Source organism: Rhyacophila brunnea, unplaced genomic scaffold (assembly GCF_057557595.1).
Source record: "Rhyacophila brunnea isolate RB1 unplaced genomic scaffold, BYU_Rbru_1.0 scaffold_1, whole genome shotgun sequence".
Taxonomy (NCBI): Eukaryota; Metazoa; Arthropoda; class Insecta; order Trichoptera; family Rhyacophilidae; genus Rhyacophila; species Rhyacophila brunnea.
The window spans coordinates 10,866,624-10,890,791 of record NW_028232751.1 but is presented as its reverse complement, the minus strand read 5'-3'; the positions used below and the strand labels follow the sequence as shown (position 1 = coordinate 10,890,791).

The following is a 24,168-nucleotide window of genomic DNA, read 5'->3' as shown; positions in this document are numbered from 1 at the left end:
GACAGATTCGCCATGAAGCCTCCTGATTAGACATGGTCAACTATTGAAAAATATAATGGTCAACTGCTGGAACTTTAAATTTTTTGGATGGTCAACTACTGAAACAGCAACATGGTTTTGAAAAATTGAACACAATTTTTTTGTAACAGACCCTTTCTTAATTTTTGTCTTATCATATTACTTAATTAAGACATTTGATCTATTATGAGTAGACTTGCTTTGCCAACATTCGGTCTAATGCTTAACGTTATTTTTTTCTTAAGTGGTCAACTATTAGTACGTTTACCTTACCATTTATCAATTCAAACACTTAAAATAAAGTTATATCAAACAGTGAATGATGACATAATAATATAATACTTTGTGGCTCTGAATCATCAAGATGGCTATGTTGTAAGAGGTCTTTATAATCTGTTGAACAATTCCACCAAAGATGGGGTGGGTTTTCTATGCTTTAAATTCATCAACACAATTTCATCAGGGCTCGGAGTGTCAAATTTGAAAGGTTTTATATTACCCATTGTTTCATGATATTTATGAATGATCTTAGGTATTTCACGTCTCTCTCGGAATTTCATGCACATAACTTTCCCAAATGTGGAGCACTTCCATGTTCTCTTCCTTCTTTTAGCAATCATTTCAGGATGGGTAAATAAGCATGGCAGACGAGGAGGTAAGCAAGCTTTCCTTTCCATTTCAATCGGTGGCGCAAATACAATATTCTCTACCACAGCCGGTGTTTCAACTGATGCACGATCAACAGGATCATTGAGGTTTGTTTTGATTAAAGCAACTGTGAGATCGATAAGATAGTCATCAGGATCGTCGATTGCAATCTCCTCTTGCGCGGTCTCGGGAATAACATTGAGGGTGTTTTCTTTTTTATCAGCTTTGGGCTGAGAGTCACTTGAATCTGTGGATGCCATAGTTTGGCACGTAATGTATGATCCACCAATACCATCGTCGTCATCATCTTCCGGACCTATACGCAAGTGTGGGATAAATAGCGTCTGGTCATCAGTACCGTTGATATTTATATTGTATTTACTTAAATGTTGGTTGGCTAACATCATTAGCGACGAGAATTGCGGTTCGTTTTCAGACATTTCCGATGTATTAGGATTCCCACCAACCCCAAGATAGTTTTGGAATAAATCCATTTTGACTGGAGGAACTTTCACGAATATATATATAGTTATTTATAATGATTGAACATAAAGTTTTCGTTTAATATTTCGATCGACTTTCAGCTGTCGCGGAAGATAATTTAAGTTGTACGTATGTTATAACAGAGACGAGTGAAGTGCCAACCATAGATGTGTCAATGTCAATGTAAATGTAAATGAATCAACACAAAACCATAGAGCACAAAATGAAAACGAAAGGGAAACAAACAATAATTTGCCCATAGATAATACGCGTAAAATAGTTTGCCGTCCGTTTAGAGATATTTTCGATTTTCTGAAGTTTTGGAAGGATAATGATATTGATTATTCTAAGGTCCCTGACTTTGTCAAAACATTGTTTCAAAAATGGACAGTGACAGGTTCATCGGTTTCAAAAATTGCCTGTTTTCTTATCAAATGCGAACATAAGCATTTTTAAATAATTAAATTATGTAATAAGAATATCAATAAGTACCTATGTGAAAAATAATTTATGGTGCGTTATTCCCTGCTCGCAAACATTATTCAGTAAAGAAAATATTTTTGAAATTGCTTTTCTATATATTCTAGAGATATTATATAATATATAAATATTTTACAAATATATTTACAATAGATTGATGAGCTTACGTCGCCTTTAGTTTGACAGTGGATCGTGAGCAATAACCATAAAAAACTTTCAACCTTGGGAGTTGTCTATGTATTATTATTTGTTTTATTGGCTATGGATTTGAAACGTCAGTGAGTGAGTGACTAGCCTAGTAGGTTTGTGAGTAGGAAACTGGTGATTGTGTGGTGATGTGAAAATTATATATTATTCTGTGGCTGCGTTTCTAATATATTTTGTTTTTACCTGAAGTATTCAAATCAATCTAAGAGTTCACCACAATGGTAAGGTTCTTACAATATGTTTGTTAAATTGACAGATGTAGATACACTTTCACGACAGAGGAATTTGATTATATTCTGTCTATTTTATCTTTAAAATTTATAAATAATGTCCAGAATTTTGTCACATAATAGTGTACTATTTAAGTATTGAATCGAGATCATTTATTAGCGTTATTATATATTTTTTCCCTCTTTGTCAGCGTGAGTTTTCCGTTACTTGTTTAGTTTTCATATTGTGTGCACATGTCACTGTTTAACATTCTTATTATAACCACAATTAATATATTTTGTAAAAACGCAAAGTAAAATGGTATATTTATATATCGTTCATTAAGTACTTACCTATACTAGTAACTTGTCGGTGTTCAGTTCTAACCTAAAAAACCAATGACCAATTTCACTTTTGAATGCATATTAAGGCGAATATTATTGAGTTGAGTTGAATTGAGTAGGTATTGCAATTTAATACTTGCATTGATATTTGTAATTGTTGACCCTTACTGTTTTCTTGAAGAATATAAATAATGTTGCCTTTTGTGGCAAGAAGTTGAGAATGGGAGGAAAACAATAATAAGTTATATATTTTAATAAATTCTTCACATCTCATAAACCTACGCATTTACCATATTGCTATTTTCGTTACAATATTAGAGACTTTACACTTGGTAAAGTAAATAATGACATCTAATATATTTTATTGGCCGTTATTTAATATATTATAGTCATTTTAATAACCCTAAGACTTCTAATTTTATGGTATTAATGGGATATTAATTGTTATTTCTGTATTGCTTTAGTAAAAGGGCAATAAGTCTAAAATCATCACTTTTCAGGATAGCCAACTGAAGATTGAAACTTACATTTTTCGGTGGGAAGAGTAGTAATTCAGAGGCTTTGATTTTGGCTCATCATCATACTTCTTTGTTGTACATGTTTGCTCCATAGTTTAAATCATGTGGAAACAATTTTTTCGCCCTTAACATGTTTTTTTACATTGTAACATTAGCAGTTCATTCAGATTACTTTTGTTTATGTCAGCGAGTTACCTCAAAGCAATCAAGCCTCCCACCATAAAGCAATGGGATCAGAATACAAATAGCTATGAATATAGACATTGGCAATGTCAGAAAACCATACATGATACTAGCAGGTACATACGTATTATAAATATTTTATCAAGAGATTCAGTGCTTTCATTTGCTTGTAATGATAGGTAAATTTTATCACTCATGGGTAGGTAGGTATGTTAATCTTAAATATTTTACATTGCCCTAGGTAGAGTTGTCACATGATCATCCAAGATAGGTAGTTGCTTTTGTATTGTTGTTGATAAAATTACCTGAAACGTAAATATATTTATTATACATATAAGTAGGTACTTATTTTATTCGGCATCTCTCATTTCTGCCGATGACCAATAAATATTTGATAATTATTGAGTCACATAACAAATTTTTTCTTTTATTCCCTATCTATATGAATTATTTATTTTGGTTAGGTTTTCTTGTAGCCGTGATATGAACAGGTTGTATAAACTTTAAATTTTCATAACAATACAATTGATTCGATTTACGGGGTCAGATGAATATATTCCCCCATCCGGGCTATCCAGTCGATTTCAATTTACTGGCTAGCCCAAAACATCAATGAATATATTTAAAAAATATACAATCGTGCCTACTGGAAATGTGTCACATGTAAAAATGTAATAATAATAGTAGATCTTGTACTACTTCTCAGCATCACAAACACGAAATTTGATTTAAAGGCAAAAAAAGTTGTTCTCTACGAATACTGCAATTTTGTTGATTAGGAAGATTTCCTGTTTTTACCCCTGTAAACCGAGTGTCAACCTTTCGCTAATTTTCATTAAATTGGTTTTAGTGCAAGTGTATGAATAAAATCCTTAATTTTTTATAGGTGTTCAATGACACGGAAACTTGGAAAAATATCTTTTAAGAGTAAAATATCCATGCACTGCCATGAATTCTTCATATCAATTGCTTACTAAGAAGGTAATACATTATCATTTTTATGCCATGTATTATAAGGTGCTCATTTTGCTTTGTATGTTTCACTGAATTGAATATAACACAACCGCCTTTTTTATCTTTTTTGCTTTTATTAAGTACATGCTTGGTATATTATTTACTTATACAATAACAACAGTTACTAAAAACAGAGCAATTCAAACTTATAACTCCGCATGGCGCATAAACATGGAAATACATTTATTTTCATATTAACATGTAATAATACATTGGTATACCACCAATAATTATAGTTCATTCATCATAGGCATTACAACCATAGATAATATACGTAAATAGATTCGAAAGAGGCTAACAAAAGTATTCCCACTAAAACAGCACCATCTATGGTAAAGGCTTTAAATAAAATTAAAAAGCCCACCAAATTTGAATTTATTTTCATATTCAGGCATGGGAAACGAAATAAATAAAAGGCAATTATATAAATTACACACATTTATTTATAAAATTTAAAATCAATAAGTATAGTAACAGTTATCAAGTAAAATATTAACATTCATGAAATTAAATATTATAAACATTATTATTGAGTAAGTAGTTTGTTTAACTGATACGAGTATTAAAAAAATAAATGGAAACATTATTAAACTATGTTTCGCTCTCATGTAGGAAAGCCTAAAGCCTACCCATCAGATTTCATAGACAACCACGGCATAATATAATAATCATTTACGATGAATAAAATTTAATCCTTCTTGGAACATCATTTAAATATTTATATTATATTTTGCCTTTGTAACTAAGGATCTATGCGGCACATTAATAAGGACATGATTTCACTATATATTATAACAACAACACGATAGATATTTTTCTGTAGTTGTCTATGAAATTTGACAGGTAGGCTTTCCTACATGAGAGCCGTTTGTTTTATATTATAATAAATTATAACTGATCACTGAAAACACTACAATTATTTTAATCACTATTGCTCGCCTGTCTTCTTGCATCTTCTAACGTCAAGTCCGCTGTCAGCCGAGCCATGTCTAGTTGGATGTGATGGGAGACTGCATCGATGGCTGTTCCATATTTACTATAAAAGTAAAAGTAAAAAACAAATAATAAATCACTCCGAAATAATATTAATTATCGTAATTATTGAAAGAAGTAAAATGAAGACACACGCAAAATGCATGTAAAAAAAATTTATCCATCAGTATTAGATTTTTAAAAAATGTACAAATGATACTAATTCTAAATAAACATGATATAGGCTTCTTCATTTACTTTTTTTTGGGCGTTCCGTAGCACTTGGCTGTGCGAGAGCCAATGTCGCTCCTGCGCCTCAGGTAGACGATGTAAAACCGGACTCGCTTGAGAATCCATTGATGCATATGTAGCACGCAGCCGAGCCATGTCCAGTTGGATGTGATGGGAGGCTGCAACGGCCACCGTTCCAACATGTTAACTATAAAAATAAATGAACAAATAATAACTCACTCCGTAATATGTCAATTATCGCAAATATTCAATGAAGAAAAAAGTGATAGATGCAAAATGCAACTACAAAACAACTGAGAACAAACATTATCCATCATTATTGATTTAAAAAAATGTGCAAATGATACTTATTCTAAATAAACATTACGATATAGGCTTCTTCACTTATCTTTTTGTTTTGGGCGTTCCGTAGCATTTGGCTGAGCCAGGGCCAATGTCGCTCCTGCGCCTCGAGTGGACGATGTAAAACCGGACTCGCTTGAGAATCCATTGATGCATATGTAGCACGCAGCCGAGCCATGTCCAGTTGGATGTGATGGGAGGCTGCAACGGCCACCGTTCCAACATGTTAACTATAAAAATAAATGAACAAATAATAACTCACTCCGTAATATGTCAATTATCGCAAATATTCAATGAAGAAAAAAGTGATAGATGCAAAATGCAACTACAAAACAACTGAGAACAAACATTATCCATCATTATTGATTTAAAAAAAATGTGCAAATGATACTAATTCTAAATAAACATTACGATATAGGCTTCTTCACTTATCTTTTTGTTTTGGGCGTTCCGTAGCATTTGGCTGAGCCAGGGCCAATGTCGCTCCTCCGTCTCGGATCTGACGAATCATGGTCCGCTGCCATATCTCCTCATTACTCTCAAAAAATGTTTAAAAAAATGCAGCCTCAATGGTTTGACATTGACATCTCAATTTAAATAAATATATGATTTTATTTTATATAATGGTTGACAATAATAATTACATTTTAATTTTACCTTGTAAAAGAGATAGAATAACTGTCATGAGGTGTCAATGTCAGTGCACTGCGAATGTTGTTAAATCCCCCAAAATAAAGTGAATAACCAGAGCATAAAAATTAGAAAAACGCAATATGTAACTTAAATCACAACTGTAGTAAACAACTGGAGTAAAATTAAAAATTATTTACCAGTACATAGGTACTAGTGTAAAATCTGTACAAATAATTTTATTGTTAAACAAATATTATCGCACAGGCCTTCTTCGCCTACTATTATATTTTTGACCAGCTGCTAAATAAACTTTATTTCTCCCCGAATAATTTAATTTGCCATTTAGAATTTTATTTGCAGTAGTACAGAAAGCATGTATTTGTAAAGAAAGCATACATTTTATGAATCTATCCTTAATCTCTTCTTTATGGAGAGGGCACGAAAAAACGGTGAAATCAATTTTCTGAAGAATTTTGGTTCTTAATTTTGCCTGAATATTATGCGTAGAAGCATTTTCTGATAAATAATTTCTAATTAATTTTCCAGTTGAATTGAAGCAGTCAAGCATATTGTCAGAGGCATATTTTAATTTTCTATCCTTTCCGAATTCTCGCATAGCTACGTTAGCGTGCTTGCTGGTAGGCTCGGTGTTCATGTCGCGTTTACAATGCGTACAAGAGTTTGAAATTTTACGAATAACATAACCAGCAGTGTACATTTTACCATTCGTAGAGGTTAAATTATCTTCCAAATAATCCTCTGAAACTACGCCTGAAATGCTTTCATCAAGGTTTTGTGGGGTTTCATCGGTTTGTTTTAAAAATCCTAATAAATTCTCAAAAAGACCATCAGCATCGTCTTTCTCACAATTATTTCTGATGGAATATCTAGACATTAAATTGTTAATCAAAAGGCTTTTAAAGGATCCTGAAAATTGACATGGTGTGGGATTGACATTACGAAAATTGTGGCTTCTTATACTGCCAAAGAAATTTTCCAGCGAATCCTGGTTGAAATTACGAAAAGCTACATACTCAAATCCCACATCATGCAATATATCCAATATTTTAATGCAACCAGCCAAAGTTTTTTCCCAATTCAGAAGTGATGGCACCTTTGGTACTGGATTTTTATGTTGGTCTACAAATTGCATCTGTCTAATTTTTACTATACTATCAAACCAGAATTGTCGGTGGAATGACTCCTTTCGGTGTAATGACTCCTTTGAAGCGCAAACCCTTTTCGTTTTCCAATACGGATGTGGTTTCAGTGAGGTTCCATTCACAGAGTCAAAAACTTCATCCCAAAACAATAGCATTTTGCCGGTGTATTCAGCTTCTCTTGGGATGATTTGTCCGTTTGGCATCACTACCCCCGGAATCGAAATAAAAAGATATTCAGTATCTTCTGAAAATAGTATCTACTCGCCTAGCTAATTCGGTGTACTTCCATGTATACTTTATAATTTGGAAATTACTCTTATATGTAATTAAATAAATTTGAATGACTTTGCAGCAGGGTTAATTCAGGTGGAAATATTTAATTAATCCATGATGGCATAACTGATAACTTTAAAATTATAAATGCTTTTTTAATTTATTTTAATATACTGTTATAAAAATAATCAGATTTTGAGTTAAATGTTATTGAATTAGTTACATAATATATAAAACCAAGTTACCTTGTGTGGCACAGAACACCAGGTGACTGCCAAATTTCTGGCTTAGCACTTGGGCACAAGTCGACACCTTCATCTTATTCATTTTCGATGCAAAAATATGTGTCTCATTTATTTTGGGAATGAGCCTCAAATTGCCGACGTTCGCCTGATCTATCTTATACAGATCAATAATATGTTTCCACGATGCGTACCTAATTGTCTTGCCATCGAAATACATAAGGTCTTTTGTCATCAAGTTATTTCTCATCCCTTTCAATAAATGAGGCACATCAAGGAGGGTGACAATCTCTTGTCCTTTGATAATTTCTATTGTGATACCTGAGAATAAAACGAATAAGTGAAAAGCATATAATAATATGTAAAATATTAGAATTAATTTGACATATACACAGGTAATAAATACATACGTTCATATCCGGTATCGGCTCTTTGTCTCTCTGTATTGACACGTAGACTTTTCAAAGCAGCAATGTTCGTCGCGCTTTGATCGCATACTGTTGCGATTATCTTTATACCTGTAAAATATATAATACAGGTATAATACACATGTTCTAACTGAAAATACATATTCTACTTCAAAATATAATTTTGTGCAAAAGCTCTTTCAAAATCCATAGAAATCATTTATTTTGGAATGCGTTTCTTTCAATTAGAATACGTGCAATAATAAAATATATAATATTTCTTCATATAATGCAGTGGCGAGGGGCGGAAGTAGACTGTTAACATCCAACATAAATAGTGCCAACTAAACTTGTCATTCATACTTATTTGATTTCATTGAATTAAGAATTAATTTGTTCAATAAAAATAAATACATATGATTAACAAAGTTTAGTGTGCTCTATTAATGTCGGATCTTAACAGCCTACCTCCACCCTTCGTCACTGATATTATTTCTATAATTATATTATGAACAATGCATACCTGTGGAGACTACTGCCTTATAAACCTCTTTAATGCAACGAACTAATTGAGCAGACTTAGTTGCAGATTCACAATAATAATACGCTATTGGCTGCTTTTTATTACCAGCCACACTTCGTATCATGAAGACAAGGACATGATCTGCAATTTTTTTAGAACGCAGATGCCCAAAATCTTCAAAACCTTCGATCAAGTCACTTTTTTTATTATAATCTAAGTGCGGTTGTAAACTCATTTCATCCCACATGAGTGTATAATATTTTTCATGGTCAGTAAAACCACTAACTATTGATTTTAATTGAGAAATAATGACACCAGAGATACCGGTGGAGATAGGAACAGATGATAATAATGTTTGCAAAGTTCGGATAGATGGTAACGTAAAAAGTTTTGACAGAAATTTATATCCTCTTCCACTTTGCTTAAGTAAAGTGAGGGCTAAGACTTTGTCTCTTTCGGTAAAGCGTCGCCCTTTAGGTTTTAAATTACATGATTTTAATTGGAGTTTGAAAAAGTCTCGCTGTATTTTTGACAGGCCTTTGGTGGCTTGAACGAAGGTTAGTGAATCTGCAAATTTTTCTGCCCCCTTTATCCTATGCTTGAAGTTCGTCTTATTTCTTCGTCGGATGTATTTTTCCAAATGCAAACACTTGCGGCGATACATTCGAGCCTTGGGTGTCAAGGCCGTCAGATTCATAGGAAAATTTTCAGGTGTACGATCTGCAAGACACATTATACGGCATTTGAAATATTTTAAAAACATACAAATTAATACAATATTATTTAGCAACATGTCAACATAGTATATAGGTATGAGGTACTAGGTAAATTCTAGCTTAATCATATAAACTAGCTGGGCAAGCTGGCTCTCGCCAGTCTGTCTCGCTAGTAAAAATAATTGACAATATGATTATAATTTAATGTATGGATATCCAAACGTGTTATTTAGGTACATGCACCCATTATGTTATAATATATAAGTAAATGTAAAATGCATAAGGTGGATTGGAGTTTCAAATAATATGAGATTAATCTAATTTTCAATAAAAATAGATGTTTAAATCACTCACCTTTGATAAAAGCAGGTATTGCTACTGGACTGCAAGGGCTCACAAGATCAATATTAGGCGATGATTCAGAGGGAATCGCAAGATCAATAATACGCGATGATCCAGAGGGAATCGCAAGATCAATATTAGACGATGATCCAGAGGGAATCGCAAGATCAATATTAGACGATGATCCAGAGGGAATCGCAAGATCAATAATAGGCGATTCAGAGGGAATCACACTACAATAATTATCAGAAATACCGCGTGCTTCAAAGTTTAATACTATTCTATGAGTGGAAGGATCATTTTCTTCCGTCAGATTTATGTTTGAATCACTATCTGATAATGGGGTTGTCAAGTTTTGAGATGGACACACACCCATTTTTAGCTTCTTTCCACAGTAGTCTGTCGGGAGAAAATGATTTCTGCACACTCCCACGTTGTCAGGTGATTTTAACAGTTTAATTGTACTATTGCCGATTAAATTGATCCATTGCCGTCGTTGGTAGTCTGCCTTTGGTAATGCATGACAGATCACTCCCTTAATTTTGCAATCTGGTACCCAGCAATGACGAGGCATCTTGAAATTCTGGAATGATCTGCAATCAATCTGGAATATCACATAGGTAATAATTGTTTGGAAGTATCAATTTCATCGAATACTATTGTATGACATAGGTACCGAAAGATTAAAATGCTTAACTTGCATTGTCAAATTTTTGAAAATGTTCGGTTTAGTACGAAACGTTATAATATTCCATTGATTTCGAAAACCCCTCAATTGCATCAAATAATATGCATTGTGTTACTGCTCGAGTAGTTAATTCATATTGAAATAACTGGCATAGCACTATTTTTATCAGTATTCAAAGTAAGATCAAATTATGTTTCTCATGGGATGGTATATTATTTTACACTAATATATCAAACAGTTGTCTTGTACAACAAAATTAACAGAAGTAATAGACAATACATACCAATGTTATAATATTATTCTGGTAGACAAGTACAATAAAATATAATTAATAATAAAATGCGTAACGTTGTAATTTCAATTTTTCAAAGCAAAATAAATGGCAGTTGGCAATTGGAAATGTCAAACGTTACTGAATAATTTGAAATAATTTGCTAGTTCGGATAAACTTCACCCTGATCGATGATTGGCTAACCTTGGTTCAACACCATAGATAAGAATAAAATATCTTGTTTATTAACCAAAAATAATTATTATTCAGCCATCTGGCGAAAAGCCGACCAAACACAAAAAAAACACGTGACCGAAAATTTGACTGTATGGAACTTTCATCCCCCTGATTACAACCCAATGTGGGTCTTAGCCACGTTCGAAGTTATGTATCCATTTATTGTGTTTTTTTCAACACACTTCAACCACTGCAGTCTAGCTGGCATATGCATATAACAGCTAACTGCATTCAAGCTATTTAATGCAAATTTGCATGCATAAACCTAAATAGCATCGGTTGAATAGTGACGTCATGTCTCTGACGTAATAGGCGTCATGCCGAGACTAATGTTACCAATTTTTAAATTTTGATTCCCCGATAATTAATTTAAAATATTGAAATTGTGAATCGGTGTAAAAATGTGCAAACGGTACCATATAAATTTAATAATTATAAATGAATAATTATCATGTACTTTAAATAATTTATTAGTTATGACATCATATTTATTTTATACTTCTAAAAATATAAATATTTATTTAGGAATCGAGTGGCCACACTTTTGTCTCGCAGCTAACTTCATTTATGTTATGAGAGACGTGTTATTGTCTACGAGAATTCCTTCCTGATGTGCCATACGGAAATGAAAAGGGATCTAATTATTATCATTTATACCAATCAGCCTATGACAGTCTTACCAGTGTGTTTGAGATTTTAATCTTGTTTCCAATTGCTTCCAATTGCATATAATATAAAAATATCTTAAATAAAGCAGTACCTAACTAGTAGGCTTATATTATTATGTAGTACCTATTTTTCCGTAATGTTACGTAAATCCATCTAAATACTGCGTGTTTTATGACGTCTTTAGTGAGTAATCGAACCACGGGAGCATTGTATCTAGACTATGGATTAAAATTCATGATGTGATTTTTATGTCCTTTTTGTTTATTTTATGTCTCCTGTCATGTGTCAGACTGACAGGAGGTGGACGGCGCCATGTTTCATTTTAGTGCGCATTCCTGTACGCATCTCATTTTTTATAGTTTTCTTATTCGGCCGATAAACCGCTTACTGCGTTGAGTGCGGTTCAAAGGTGTATGAATACGGCAGTAGATCCCCCGACCTTCCATTTCTTTTAAGGTTTATTAAAGAAGAGTCTTCCATCTTTGAGACATGGCCTGCCTAATGGAGTTGCCCGACTTTCCGTATGGGTTACCGGAAGGATTACCGTACAGTGCATGTAGTTTTTGGATGTACTGCCATGTGTCATCTTCGTCACAAACGGCTTCGAAGACACTTTTCAATAATTTCGTTTCAAAGAAATTCAGCTTTTTTTATTTTTGATAATGTCCAGCATTGGGTAAATGTGGGCCTGATAAGGCCTACATGGTATAATATTTACCAGTAGCGAAGGGTGGAGGTTGGCTGTTAAAATCCAATATAAATAGTGCACATTAAACTTTATTCATATTTGGTTTTATTGAATTAAGACTACAATTTACAGACGGTGTTGGTTAGTTTTTAAAATTTAATGAAACCCTGCCTAAACCAAACCATAATAGTTTTGGTATACTTTGGGCGATATGATACAATTATTGTGCACACTTTTTCATTCATACTTATTTGTTTTCGTTCGATTAACAATACATATTACACATCTTGCTGGTTCATTTTTTAAATTCATTAAACCCTGCCTAAACCAAACTATGATAGAAAAAAAATATTAAGACATAATTTTAGGTATTTTGTAGATAGACCAGTATTTTTTGACTTTTATTTATTATGGCTTGGTTTCGCAGGGTTTAATTGAATTTAAAAAACTAACCACCACCATCTGTAAATTGTAGTCAATGAAAATATATATGTATGACTGACTAAGTTTAGTGTGCACTATTTATGGCGGATCTTAACAGCCTAATTCCACCCTTCGCCACTGATATAATATATTCTATTTACTCATATATAGGTAATTAACATGATCCTTTTTTTAGTTTTATCTTAAATTGTGGTATGTTAGGGAACGAAGCCTAATCAATCAGTAATTGTTGTAAGAACATAATATGTATTTGTGTCATGATACTCTATCATGCGAATCAACATATTTTAATGATGAGATAAGATAAATAGTATAATATATCATAAAGGAGTTTTATTTTAGCTGTAAAAACTCGAACTGAATTAGACATCATATTGTATTGGTTACATGTTTGCCTATGTCTACCTGGGTTGGACATTTGAAAACAAATTAACAATCCTGAAATATGTTATAAATTAATAATAAAATATATATGTATTGGATTTATTATCTAATTTAATTACGGACATTTATTCTTAAAATCCTTAAATTAGTTAGTGAAGTTGGTAGATTGCAAAAAATTGACTAATGAGTGCAAAGGGTTCATTCTAAAATTAAGAATAAGCTATGTTTCTTTTCATAAAACATCTGTGGTTATACAATATTTAATTTAATATCCACTCAATATTTCATATGTTGTAAAATATGTTCTATAAGACTTTGTATCAGAGCTTGTAATTGACTCATAATAGTAATGTATGAGAACTCCTTCTGGCTGGATGCTGCGTGGTGGTGCTAAGGAGTCCTTAATTTTCGAGTTAGTGTGGATGAGGGGGCACAGATGAATTAAACATTGTATCGTGTAGTAGCATAACATATTAAAACACATAGGTTAGGGTGAAAAGTTGTCCACACAGACTCGTTTATTCATTCAAACTAAAAGCAGAAATAAGCTAATTATTATAGTAAAATTTTTGGATACAGGGTTACAGTGTTATCATGTAGAACGGATGACATTATAGCCCCGGGAAACAATCGACTCTCCGTAAGACACACACTGTCATGGGGAGGGGGTGGTTGATTAACTTTAGGTTATTATTAGGTATGCAGTTCACTTTATTTATTATCCTGTGTATCCGAGGTTGTTTAATTATTTATAATGTGTCACATATTAATTAGGATTATTAGAATTTGCAAAAACTAGCGTGGAAGCATGCCGGAGGCATTTTTTTTCACCGCCACTCTCGATTTAGGTTATTTTACGCACTGCCAGATATTTTAAAAAGATGTGTTTTAAGGGGACACGAGATGGGACGGGGGTACATGTCTGGAATAGTCTTTACCTCGGCAGAGATTATTATTAGTCATTATCAATTCTAGGTGTCAAGGTCGAGAATCTTATTTTCTAAACGCGCAGGGATGAGCAGGCTTAGGTACTTGAGGGTGCTGGGTGATTCACATTTACATTCTTAAATAGATATTTTCAGATTAAAGTCGAACTCGGTTATTATGATCTCAGGCATAGCGAGATCTCGGATATAATGAGGAAACATTTATTGACATTTTAGTTTATGATTTTCTCCATACATTTATTCCCTGTTATAACGAGCAACTTATCGGATATACCGAGCTAAAATATCATCAAAAATTTTCTTAATACTGTTAATGTATCAATCATTTAAAATCATTTCGCCCCTTTGCAATAAAATCTGACTGGACAGGATGCCGCCAGGATCGTATTACGTTTATGACACTAGTTAAGTGTCTAAGTACCTACCTAATTGGTGTTTTCGTCGACAATATTGAAAATGTATCCACGCATTTGTTTGAAATAAGTAAATAATCCAAGATTTGTGAAGTCAGTAGGTAGCTACCACCGTTCATTACAATAAACAACGTCTTTTGTAGTTTATGAATGCCATGCTTGTTTGGGGGATTTTTACGATGGTTTTCAGATTTTTTATTTTCGAATTTTTGTGTTATGTGACTGCTCATTTAAAAATACATATTCTCTGATATAACCAGTAGCGCTTATAACGAGCAAATTCAGTCGGTCCCATCTTCCTCGTAATAACCAAGTTCGACTGTATTTAGATTTTAGATAGCGAATTAGGGCAATTATGTATTGAATTACATAGGGTTTGGCGTTAATAAATATTTCAACACAATTTAAAATTCACTCAAATCAATAAACTTGCGATACCATTGTCAAGATATACCTTGAAATTTGAATTTGTTATGAAATACGTACTCTTTTGGTGCTGTCTCCTATGGAACATTGGTAACCAAATTGCAGTATCTATCTTGGATCAATTGTATAAGATCACCAACTCTTTGGACATTGAGCCACTTGCAAGGCTTATGCTTATGTTGCCTTCTATATATTACTGCATTGTAAATTATAGGCTTATTTGTATCATATTTATAACCTACTGAGGAATTAAAACTTCCTTATCATAGTATATTGTGTAATTAGTTAATTAATGCTTAAGGCTTTTACGGATATTTGTTGTATTTTGTACTATTTGAGTTATTACTGTGCGTGTCCGCTGTCATTTCTCGAGATAAACATTTTAAAGATCACTGATGATACGTGGCAAAAGTGGGAAATCGGATTCTGGAAGCATATTTATTTTCATTGAAAATGTAATTAAATAAAGTAAAAAATTAATTAGCTAAGCCAAAAAAAATTATTCATGCCGAAGAACGGTCTCAATCTAGATTTTGGACGGATACTTTTTTAAACATATATATGTTTTACCGCCCGCCGTGATATTAAAATTGTGTGCACAAATTCGAGTGTAACGCAAAAATGTTACCATTACTATTTTATTACAATTTTTCACATCATCACGACAAGCACAGTGGCCGAGCGGTCTAAGAGGCTGCAGTAATTTTGAATTGAAGTTCTGTTGGCGTGGGTTCGAATCCAACTTCCGACAAATATTTTTATATTATATTTTATTTTATTTTAATATGTATTTCTTAAATTATTAATTTATATTTTTAACTAAATATACGCTAATAAGTGAATACTAGACTAAACAAATTAACGATAAAAAATATTCTTATATTTATAAAATATCTAAAATTGTGTATGGCTTAATGGCATAATTTTAGATGTTTAATAAATAAATGAATATTTTTTGACTATTATCTAATATGACTTGGATTTAGGATTTAATTGAATTTTAAAAAGTAACAAACACTATCTACATCAGTCGGTATCGGGGTCAAGGTCGGTAACCTTTTGAGAGACTGGGTAAAACATATACATGTTCCAATATACTTCCGTATAGTGGAGATACTCAGCATCAGGCTACTGATATTTTGAAATTCCTGTAGTGACAACTGACAACTGATTTTCATTTAAAATGAGCCATTCCAAATAGCAAAAATATGATATAAAATTTTAAATGTCACTAAAATTAAGTTCCGCCATTTTATTACTGGGAATGTCTCAGAACTAGTTACCCAAGACTGAAGTCGCTATGTATTCAATTGTGCTTTGAATGAATTAAGAGTTCACATGGGAGCGATAAGCGGCAATATTAAAAATTGTATGTAACAAAAGCTTATACAAAACTGCCGAACATTCTAAATGTGAGAAAATTGGCCTTTGTGGCGACTAGATCGGACGGTCTGATGAGCCCAACAGCTGGTTGGACCGACTTGAACAGCTCTTCCCTTTCCGTTCACATTATAGGACATTCCCGGAGGATGTGGTTTCTGCGCAGTACCGATTTCAAAAAGGTTATTTAAAAAAAATATAAGTGCAGATAATCAAAACAAATGAAAACAGCATTGCTGTCATTTGCTTTGCGCGCTGAATAATAATATTAGTTGGTCGCCACTGTTGAGGTCACTCGTGTGTGGTGTTCGATGCGTAGGTAGAGGATGATAGTAATGACGAAGTCTTCGATGTCGTATGGTGAGATTTATTTAGCAGCGTATTTATACAATGATAGTTACTTGCTAATTACTCTGAGTCGAGTGACTTGATTTGAGTGACATTGTATTGAATTGTTTTCCCTTATTTATACAATACCAAAGTAACACGTCAACACAAAATTTACACAATATAAAATATAATAGGTATACAATTACATTAGACTAAGTATAAGCATCAGCGTTTTAAATCGAATAGTGAAATGAAATATTATTTGTTATAAAATATGACACTACGAGAAAACTGATTATTCAGATAATATAGTAATAGTATAATGCGCTATGATATTATGTTATTATTTATTATAGTTGTAAGCAAATACTATGGGAAACGTTTACTTAGCTCAATACGCCGTAATACTAATTAAGTATTGTTATATGTAATACTACACCGTCTCTAATTTCGCTGACGATATGTATGTTGCTTACTAGAAAATACATTTAGTGGGAATGTATCGCTGCAAAGTAACTTGATATTTTTATAAACAATAGATGAATTTGATCGTTATTGTATGCCGCTACATATTTAGAGTTTAAATTATTATTGAACATTTTGCAAAGCACGGAAAAATATATATTTATTGGATGAAGACATTTTGGTCATTTGGATGTGACTTCGTTATTTTTAAGATAGAGCGAAACCAAAAATAAAATTAAGAAAGAAAGCTAACATAAAACACGTTCGATATTGGATGATTTTTTTTGTTCCTTTTTTTAATCCCTTGCCTCGCCATTAGAGATGGTGATTTCTCGACTTTTTTTTAGTTTTAGAGTTTCTGAAAGTATTTAAGTACATACTTGGAATACCAAGTACGTCTTCTTCGATGGCGCTACAGCTCAAGTCGAGCCCTGGCCTCCTCCACCGCCGTCCTCCAGCAGGAACGGTCCTCCGCACGTCTTTTCCAATTCCTGATTTTACCAAGTACATGCATTTTTTTAGCTCTTCACCTATTTACCAAATTTCATTGATAGTAGAGGATTTTTTTTAGCTCTTCTGGCCAATTTTTTTTCCATCGGGAATTCTTTCACCGAGGTTTTTATCAGTGAAAGTAACTGTCTGCGTTCAAAATGAAAAATAAGGGGTTTGATTTGGTTTTTTTATGCCAGAACTTTTCTTTGCCGGTGTATTCTGGAAAATATTTTTCGAGATTTGCCTTTTCTGATAATCCACGTGTTAAAACTGTGAACTAACAAGCCCCACCTATTTAGTTAATCGCACTACGACTACAACGACTCCCGGTTATCGCCTAGATCTTCTTGTCGGACAGTAGTAGCTATAAGTTGATTTCTATATCGCGACATTTTTTTCCAGACCACATGTTGCAGACACGTATTTTCAAACATCGCCTGTCGTCCCTATAAATATCGTAAGGGTTCCAGTGCATTTCAATGGCTTCCTTTCCCAAATGTGAAAACATTTATCTAAGATTCTAAGTATAATATAATATTAGACATTACATTTTGTTTTAGACTTTAGTGAGTAAATAAATCGGGTTCACTATAGAAAACAACCACTTGTATTTAAGCATTCTTTATTGAGCTGAACGTATACGTGTTATTGAATATAATATCAGGGCTGTTTGAAAAGTTTGTTTGATTTATATGAACAGACGCCACAATTTTAAAGTCATATCACTGCTTGCTTTAAACGCACTTGTCGTAGGAATGAAAAAAACGAGGTCATTGGTGTGATAAAACATTTTTATTTGAAGAAGTTAACGATCACGCAAATTCAAGAAAAGTGAGATGAAGTTCGCGGGAACTGCATCAACGTTGAAAACTGTTTATTTAGATAAATGAGTGGCCGTATTGAACCGAAGATGAATTGCGCTCTGGGCGCCCAATTAAAGTCACCACGGAGGAAATCATTGAATAATTCCATATTATTGTTACGAAGACTGCCGAGTGCATTTTCGCTAGATTGCCAAGACTGCGGACATCTCAAGTGACCAGCGGGCCTATTCTATACACAAGGCCGGTAAAGTGATAAAGTGATAGTATTTATTACATACATTATGTATTGAGGTATTATAATTGTTACAAAAAGTAAGCTGTCTCATCAGTCAAAACTGTCTCTCTCTCGCTCTAAATTTTATCACAGCCAAGAGACGCACTGTTAAAATATTTGCAACAATACCAACCAACTTATTGTAATTGTTACAATATGTGCTAATAACTCTATACAAACCTACCGTAGTTAGCCGTAAATACTATCACGCTATCACTTTAGCAGTCTTGCGTATTGAACAGACCCGCAGGCAGTCCTCGAAATGGAACATTTTACGAACCGGAGCGCTCGATAAATTTACGAAAATATTAACATAGTTATCTAATTTTACGTGTATTTTCTAAAAAAAGTTGTGTTTAATTTTTTGTTATATGGCTCACCTACGTGCGGGCCTACGTAGCTCAAACGGTCAAATATGTTTTTCCACGAGACGGAGCGATAATTTTGGAGATTTTACGAACCGGAACGGCGCTCCGGTGCGCTCCGGTCATTTCGAGCCATGCCCGCAGGTGCGCAATAGTCTTTACGAACAAATTAGACATGATATAGTTGTTTGCGCGATGGGTGCCGGGTTGTTGACTTTCCGAAAACGCACTCGAATAGACAATGAGTGGTGTTTTGTCGGCCGGGGAGGTAATGGCCAGTTTTTTGGGATGCCATGTTTGAAAGACGAGTTGAAGGAAAAGCAGCGAGAAACAGGCTAACAAAAATGTTCTCTTCCAACAAGGCGCGTCGTCCCATAAATTGACGGTTGCAATGCCATAATTGCCCGAATTAAGTTTCGAATTGGTTTCTCATCCACGAATTACGACGAATTCAAAACGCCTTCACGAATTAAAATAAACGCATCACCGTGTTTTGCAGAGTTCGACAAAAAAACTATTTTTCAGACGGCAAGAAAAAATGGAGATTCATTGGACTAAGGGTGAAACCCCAAAAAAAAGGGGGGGGGGGGATTAACTGTTGTCCCATGGCTTGATTTTTAACAAACTTTTTAAAATACCTTCGTGGTAACCATTTCATTTCGGACTCATCTATGGGGTGGGGTATTGACCAATAAGTACATATTGCGAGTTATGTATATCGAATGAATACCAATTCATTGGTTTTCAAACTTTTTTGTTCCACGCGCCCTTCGTATTCAACGATATTACACGGTGCTTTAATTAAATAACACTAATTACTGGAATATGTGTCCTGCTGTTCTCCACGTAGTTTCTCAAATTTATGAAGCAAATTCGACACATCTGTGGGGTTGAGAGGGAGAAGGTGATGAGGTGATAAAGGCAGCAGGCGTCGATTGATGAAGATGATTATTATCTTGATGCACAGTACAGAGAGTTACGACGGTCGGAGTGAAGATTAACGGTGCAGAGTAATCGCGGAGAGCTCGTGCTCAGACTGAGCCGCGATCCGGTGGCGACGACTACTGAGCTACTGTTAACGATAATACTGAGAGCGAATGACCGGACTCGAAATAAGTAGTAACGAGTCGTGGTTCGTCCTCGCTATTTATTTAAGCAAACAAAATCAATACAAGAGTTAATGTCGCAATTAAATAAATCATAATAAACACTGTTGATCTGGGTTATGATTATTTATGTTACTTGGTTTCGAGGAAGTGTTGACCAAGCGCTTCCGCAACTCTGATTTGTTTTGCAAACAAAACATATTGAAATGTGTCACATCTGTAATGCTGCGTGATGTGATTCCTACATGTCTACCCAGTGACATATTTAATCACTGTCGCCCTTAAGTAAACTTTAAATGACGCCCCACATGTCACTATCTTACATGAAAATTAAAACCTAATTTAACAGCTCACGGATTGTTATTGTTAGAAAATTTTGTCGACTCCGAGTTGTATTATTTGTATTCCTTCTTTAATGTATTAGTCCCGAGCAACATGACCTCCTATCCACACGGGATTATCCACACCTAATTTCTCTCAAATCATGAATACATGTGAATTTCTCCAAATTATTTTCCTTTTGAAACCAATTCCTAATGTGAGACAGGTGCTGTTGAAAAACAATTTTATATCGTACTTAATAGGAAGCATTTTAGGTCACAAACTGATACAACACTAGGGTCGTCAGTTAGCAGGTTGTATAAAGATTCTCTGAAGAAGAAGAATGAAGTATTTTTTTTCAAACAACTTGTAGTGTTCCTGGGGTATTGGTCGCGGCGCACAGTTTGAATACTACTGAATTATGTGGTTCAATAATTGATGTATATTACTTAACTCCCTTAATAAAGAAAGTATACTTACTAAATACATAAAAGCCTTATCGATCTTACCATTACTGGCTATTACAATAATTAATATTTATATAACATCATTTTATAATGAAATGTTACAATTTCTACTAATTTTACCGGCAACACTGAGGTGAAGAAGAGTGCTAATGTTAAGTATGTGGGATAGGTGGAATATCCTGGCCCTGGAGAGTTGATACATGAGAGGTTATCAGAATAACACGAATAGGTCCCAAGGCAGTAGTTTTGATAAGCATAATTGCAATATTGTCGAAAATGTACACTGGAATCATTCTACAGTGGCACCAGTATGGATACTGTAAATGAAATTTGCAAATGCATTAGTATTGCTTACTAGTATCGAAGCAGACATTGTAGCAAATAATACCAATACAACTGTGAATGGTTTATGCTGTACCCATATTATTATGCCACTGTATAATGATTCCAGTATACGTGCACTAAACAAGGGGTCGGAAAACTTTTGACAAAAAGCCATACCTAGATGTTAAGAAAAATGATCTTTAGAATTGAAAGTTAATAGCTTTTTTAAGCTTTCCTTCTCAATCTTTTTCCCGTTTGTGTCGTATATTAATTCTTAATCTCAACTACGGGTTACATAAATTTTTAATGTGATTGTTATACGTCAATTAAAAAAATATTTTTAGGTATGTTAATAATTATTTCCAAAGAGTTATATAGAATATTTCTTATAAGTGGACCCAAATTTACCTAACTGATTAGTTGATCATAAGTGTTTTTTTTAAGCCCGATAGATATTGAAGTTATTGTTAACAATAACACAAAAAGTTAACTTTTATTAAAAAAAAAAATATTCGAAAGATCAATACATGGCATTCACATTCCAAAACTATTACAGGCATATGGCCACCGCGGCTGTTCTTGACGAAGCGGATTCTTTACGTCCAATTTTGGGCTACTTTTTCGATCACTGCTAACCCTATATCTATATATATATAAATGAATGTTTGTTTGTTTGTCTGTCTGTCCCGTATGCGTTCCTATACCATTCATCCGATTGCGATGAAACTTTGGTGAGTTGTTGCGCGCACACCCGCGAATGTTTCTGAATTAGTACACTCATTTTCTTCTTCTATTCGTATGCGTTCCTATACCAAATTTGGAAAATCTATGCTTCTCACATGGACAACTGTATGTGGCCTGCTCACGCGTTGGAATTCGTGTACGCACCAGACGGAGAAACAAAAAATATTGTTTATCCAAAAGCACTTCAGTAAACACAATTAAAACACAACCAATTCATTACACATCAACCAAAGGCATTGCAACGAATGCCGGGTACTCACTAGTCACTAATAAATAACACGAACAATTTAGCTTCCAAGGCGTAAATTGTTGCTGGTTTGTCATCATAAATCGGTGATTTCACGTAGCCCCACAGGTAATAATCCAGAGGTGTCACATCACACGACCTTAATGGCCAATTGCTGGCCCATTTCTCTAAATCAACTTATCGCCAAATTTTGATTTCAATAAGTCAATGATTGGTCCCCGTATTAGACGTGGCACCACTATCCGTTTAACCATATTTCGTATGAATCTGGTCATATCCATAGTTTCAACAAAAAAATATTGCTCATGGTCCGAAAACGATTTCCATTGTCCGTAACGCGAGCTGCGGCCTCATTTTTGAAGAAATAAGGTCCGATGATGCCACCAGCTTTGACAACATATACCATTAAAAACGTTTGGGTACAGTTCGGTTATGAGGAATACAGCGGAAAACACATTTTGAAAATACCCGATATACTGGATTATTTCTTAGGTTAACCTAACCAAACCTAACCTAACCCAACCTAACCTAACCTAAACTAACCCAAACTAACAAATAATCCGGTATATCGGGTATTTTCAAAATGTGTTTCCGCTGTATTTCATAACCGAACTGTACCAACGTTTGTTTGATAGGAGACCGAAGTGCAATTTTAAGCAGTGTTGTTTGAGTTAAGTTGCTGACCGTACGTGGTAGAATGGTGGTAGAGTAAACATCGTCGTAAGATTAGTTTTGTGTATTTTTGTTATTGTTAGGGGTAAAATGTCAAAGCACGAAACTGAAGAAGGACTAATCAGACATTGTATGCTGTCAGTCAATAGTACAGTTGGTGTCAATGGTGGTACAGAAAGTCAGAACAATTCTCAAAATTCCACAATAACATGCTGAACTCTCCAATTGAATGAGTTCTATATCTAATATTAATTAAAAGGTCTAAAGGCTAAAATGGGGTAATTCTTTATCACGAATAGAGTTTGTGATCGAGAATTCTCGCGAAATAATCAGAAAATGTTAATCTCGAGAAATAAATTATCCGTAATTTTAAGAATTCCCATTTCTTGAGAAATCATCATTGAGATACTCAAGAAATCGTCACTATGGTAAACTGCCAACTGAAGTTTTTTTCCAAGCAACATAGTTTCTTAAATATTTTTATCATATTCTATAGGTACATACGATAAACATTTATCTTGCTTAACAAAACAATAGTAATTACTTACATTTTTTAATATCAAAATGACTATAATATAATGTGTATAAAATAATTCTGACAGCAATAAAGGTCAAATAAAAGAACACAACATTAAAACCGAATCCAAAATAAGCAAACTTTGTTTTCATCAGCGGAAAAAATTCAAAATTGGAAGGAACATACAAACATGATATGGTTTTGTATTTTATATTGTAGTAATACACTTTTTTAGTATTCTACTACGTTTACTATATGTTCCAGTATCCATATTTAAATTTTGGCGTGGAAAATATATTTTTTCGGTGGGAATGGGTGTGTTGTGCATCGTGTGCATTTTTAAATGAATTGAACGCTTGCGCGAATTGTGTGAAGCGCGCGCACCGATCGATCTCGCCCCTGTAGTCCTGGGGTCTCTATGGCAGAACCAGACTATAGGTACTTTAGACCAAAACATTAGAAATGTAACAAATCAGCCACCAATATTTTGTTTTATCTATAAT

The 24,168-nt window shown here is 33.7% G+C and overlaps 1 protein-coding gene and 1 long non-coding RNA gene across 3 annotated transcripts in view; one reads left to right on the top strand and one right to left on the bottom strand.

The window, feature by feature from the left end:
* Positions 1 to 1,892: 1,892 nt before the first annotated feature.
* Positions 1,893 to 24,168, top strand: part of ClC-c (chloride channel protein 3) — a 70,207-nt gene continuing 47,931 nt past the window's right edge. The window contains exons 1-2 of one of the 2 annotated variants that reach the window (XM_085941241.1): positions 1,907 to 2,057; positions 3,978 to 4,072. In XM_085941241.1, the coding sequence (XP_085797367.1) occupies positions 4,040 to 4,072 (33 nt within the window). In that variant the 5' untranslated portion in view covers positions 1,907 to 2,057; positions 3,978 to 4,039. Of the gene's footprint in view, positions 2,058 to 3,977; positions 4,073 to 24,168 lie in introns of both variants that reach the window. The other variant, XM_085941247.1, reaches the window with a different exon arrangement.
* LOC147079462 (uncharacterized) lies at positions 4,544 to 7,663 on the bottom strand. The gene is made up of 2 exons (XR_015072245.1): positions 5,336 to 7,663; positions 4,544 to 5,141 (listed from the first exon to the last, which is right to left on the bottom strand). It is a non-coding gene; the product is annotated as an uncharacterized LOC147079462 (long non-coding RNA).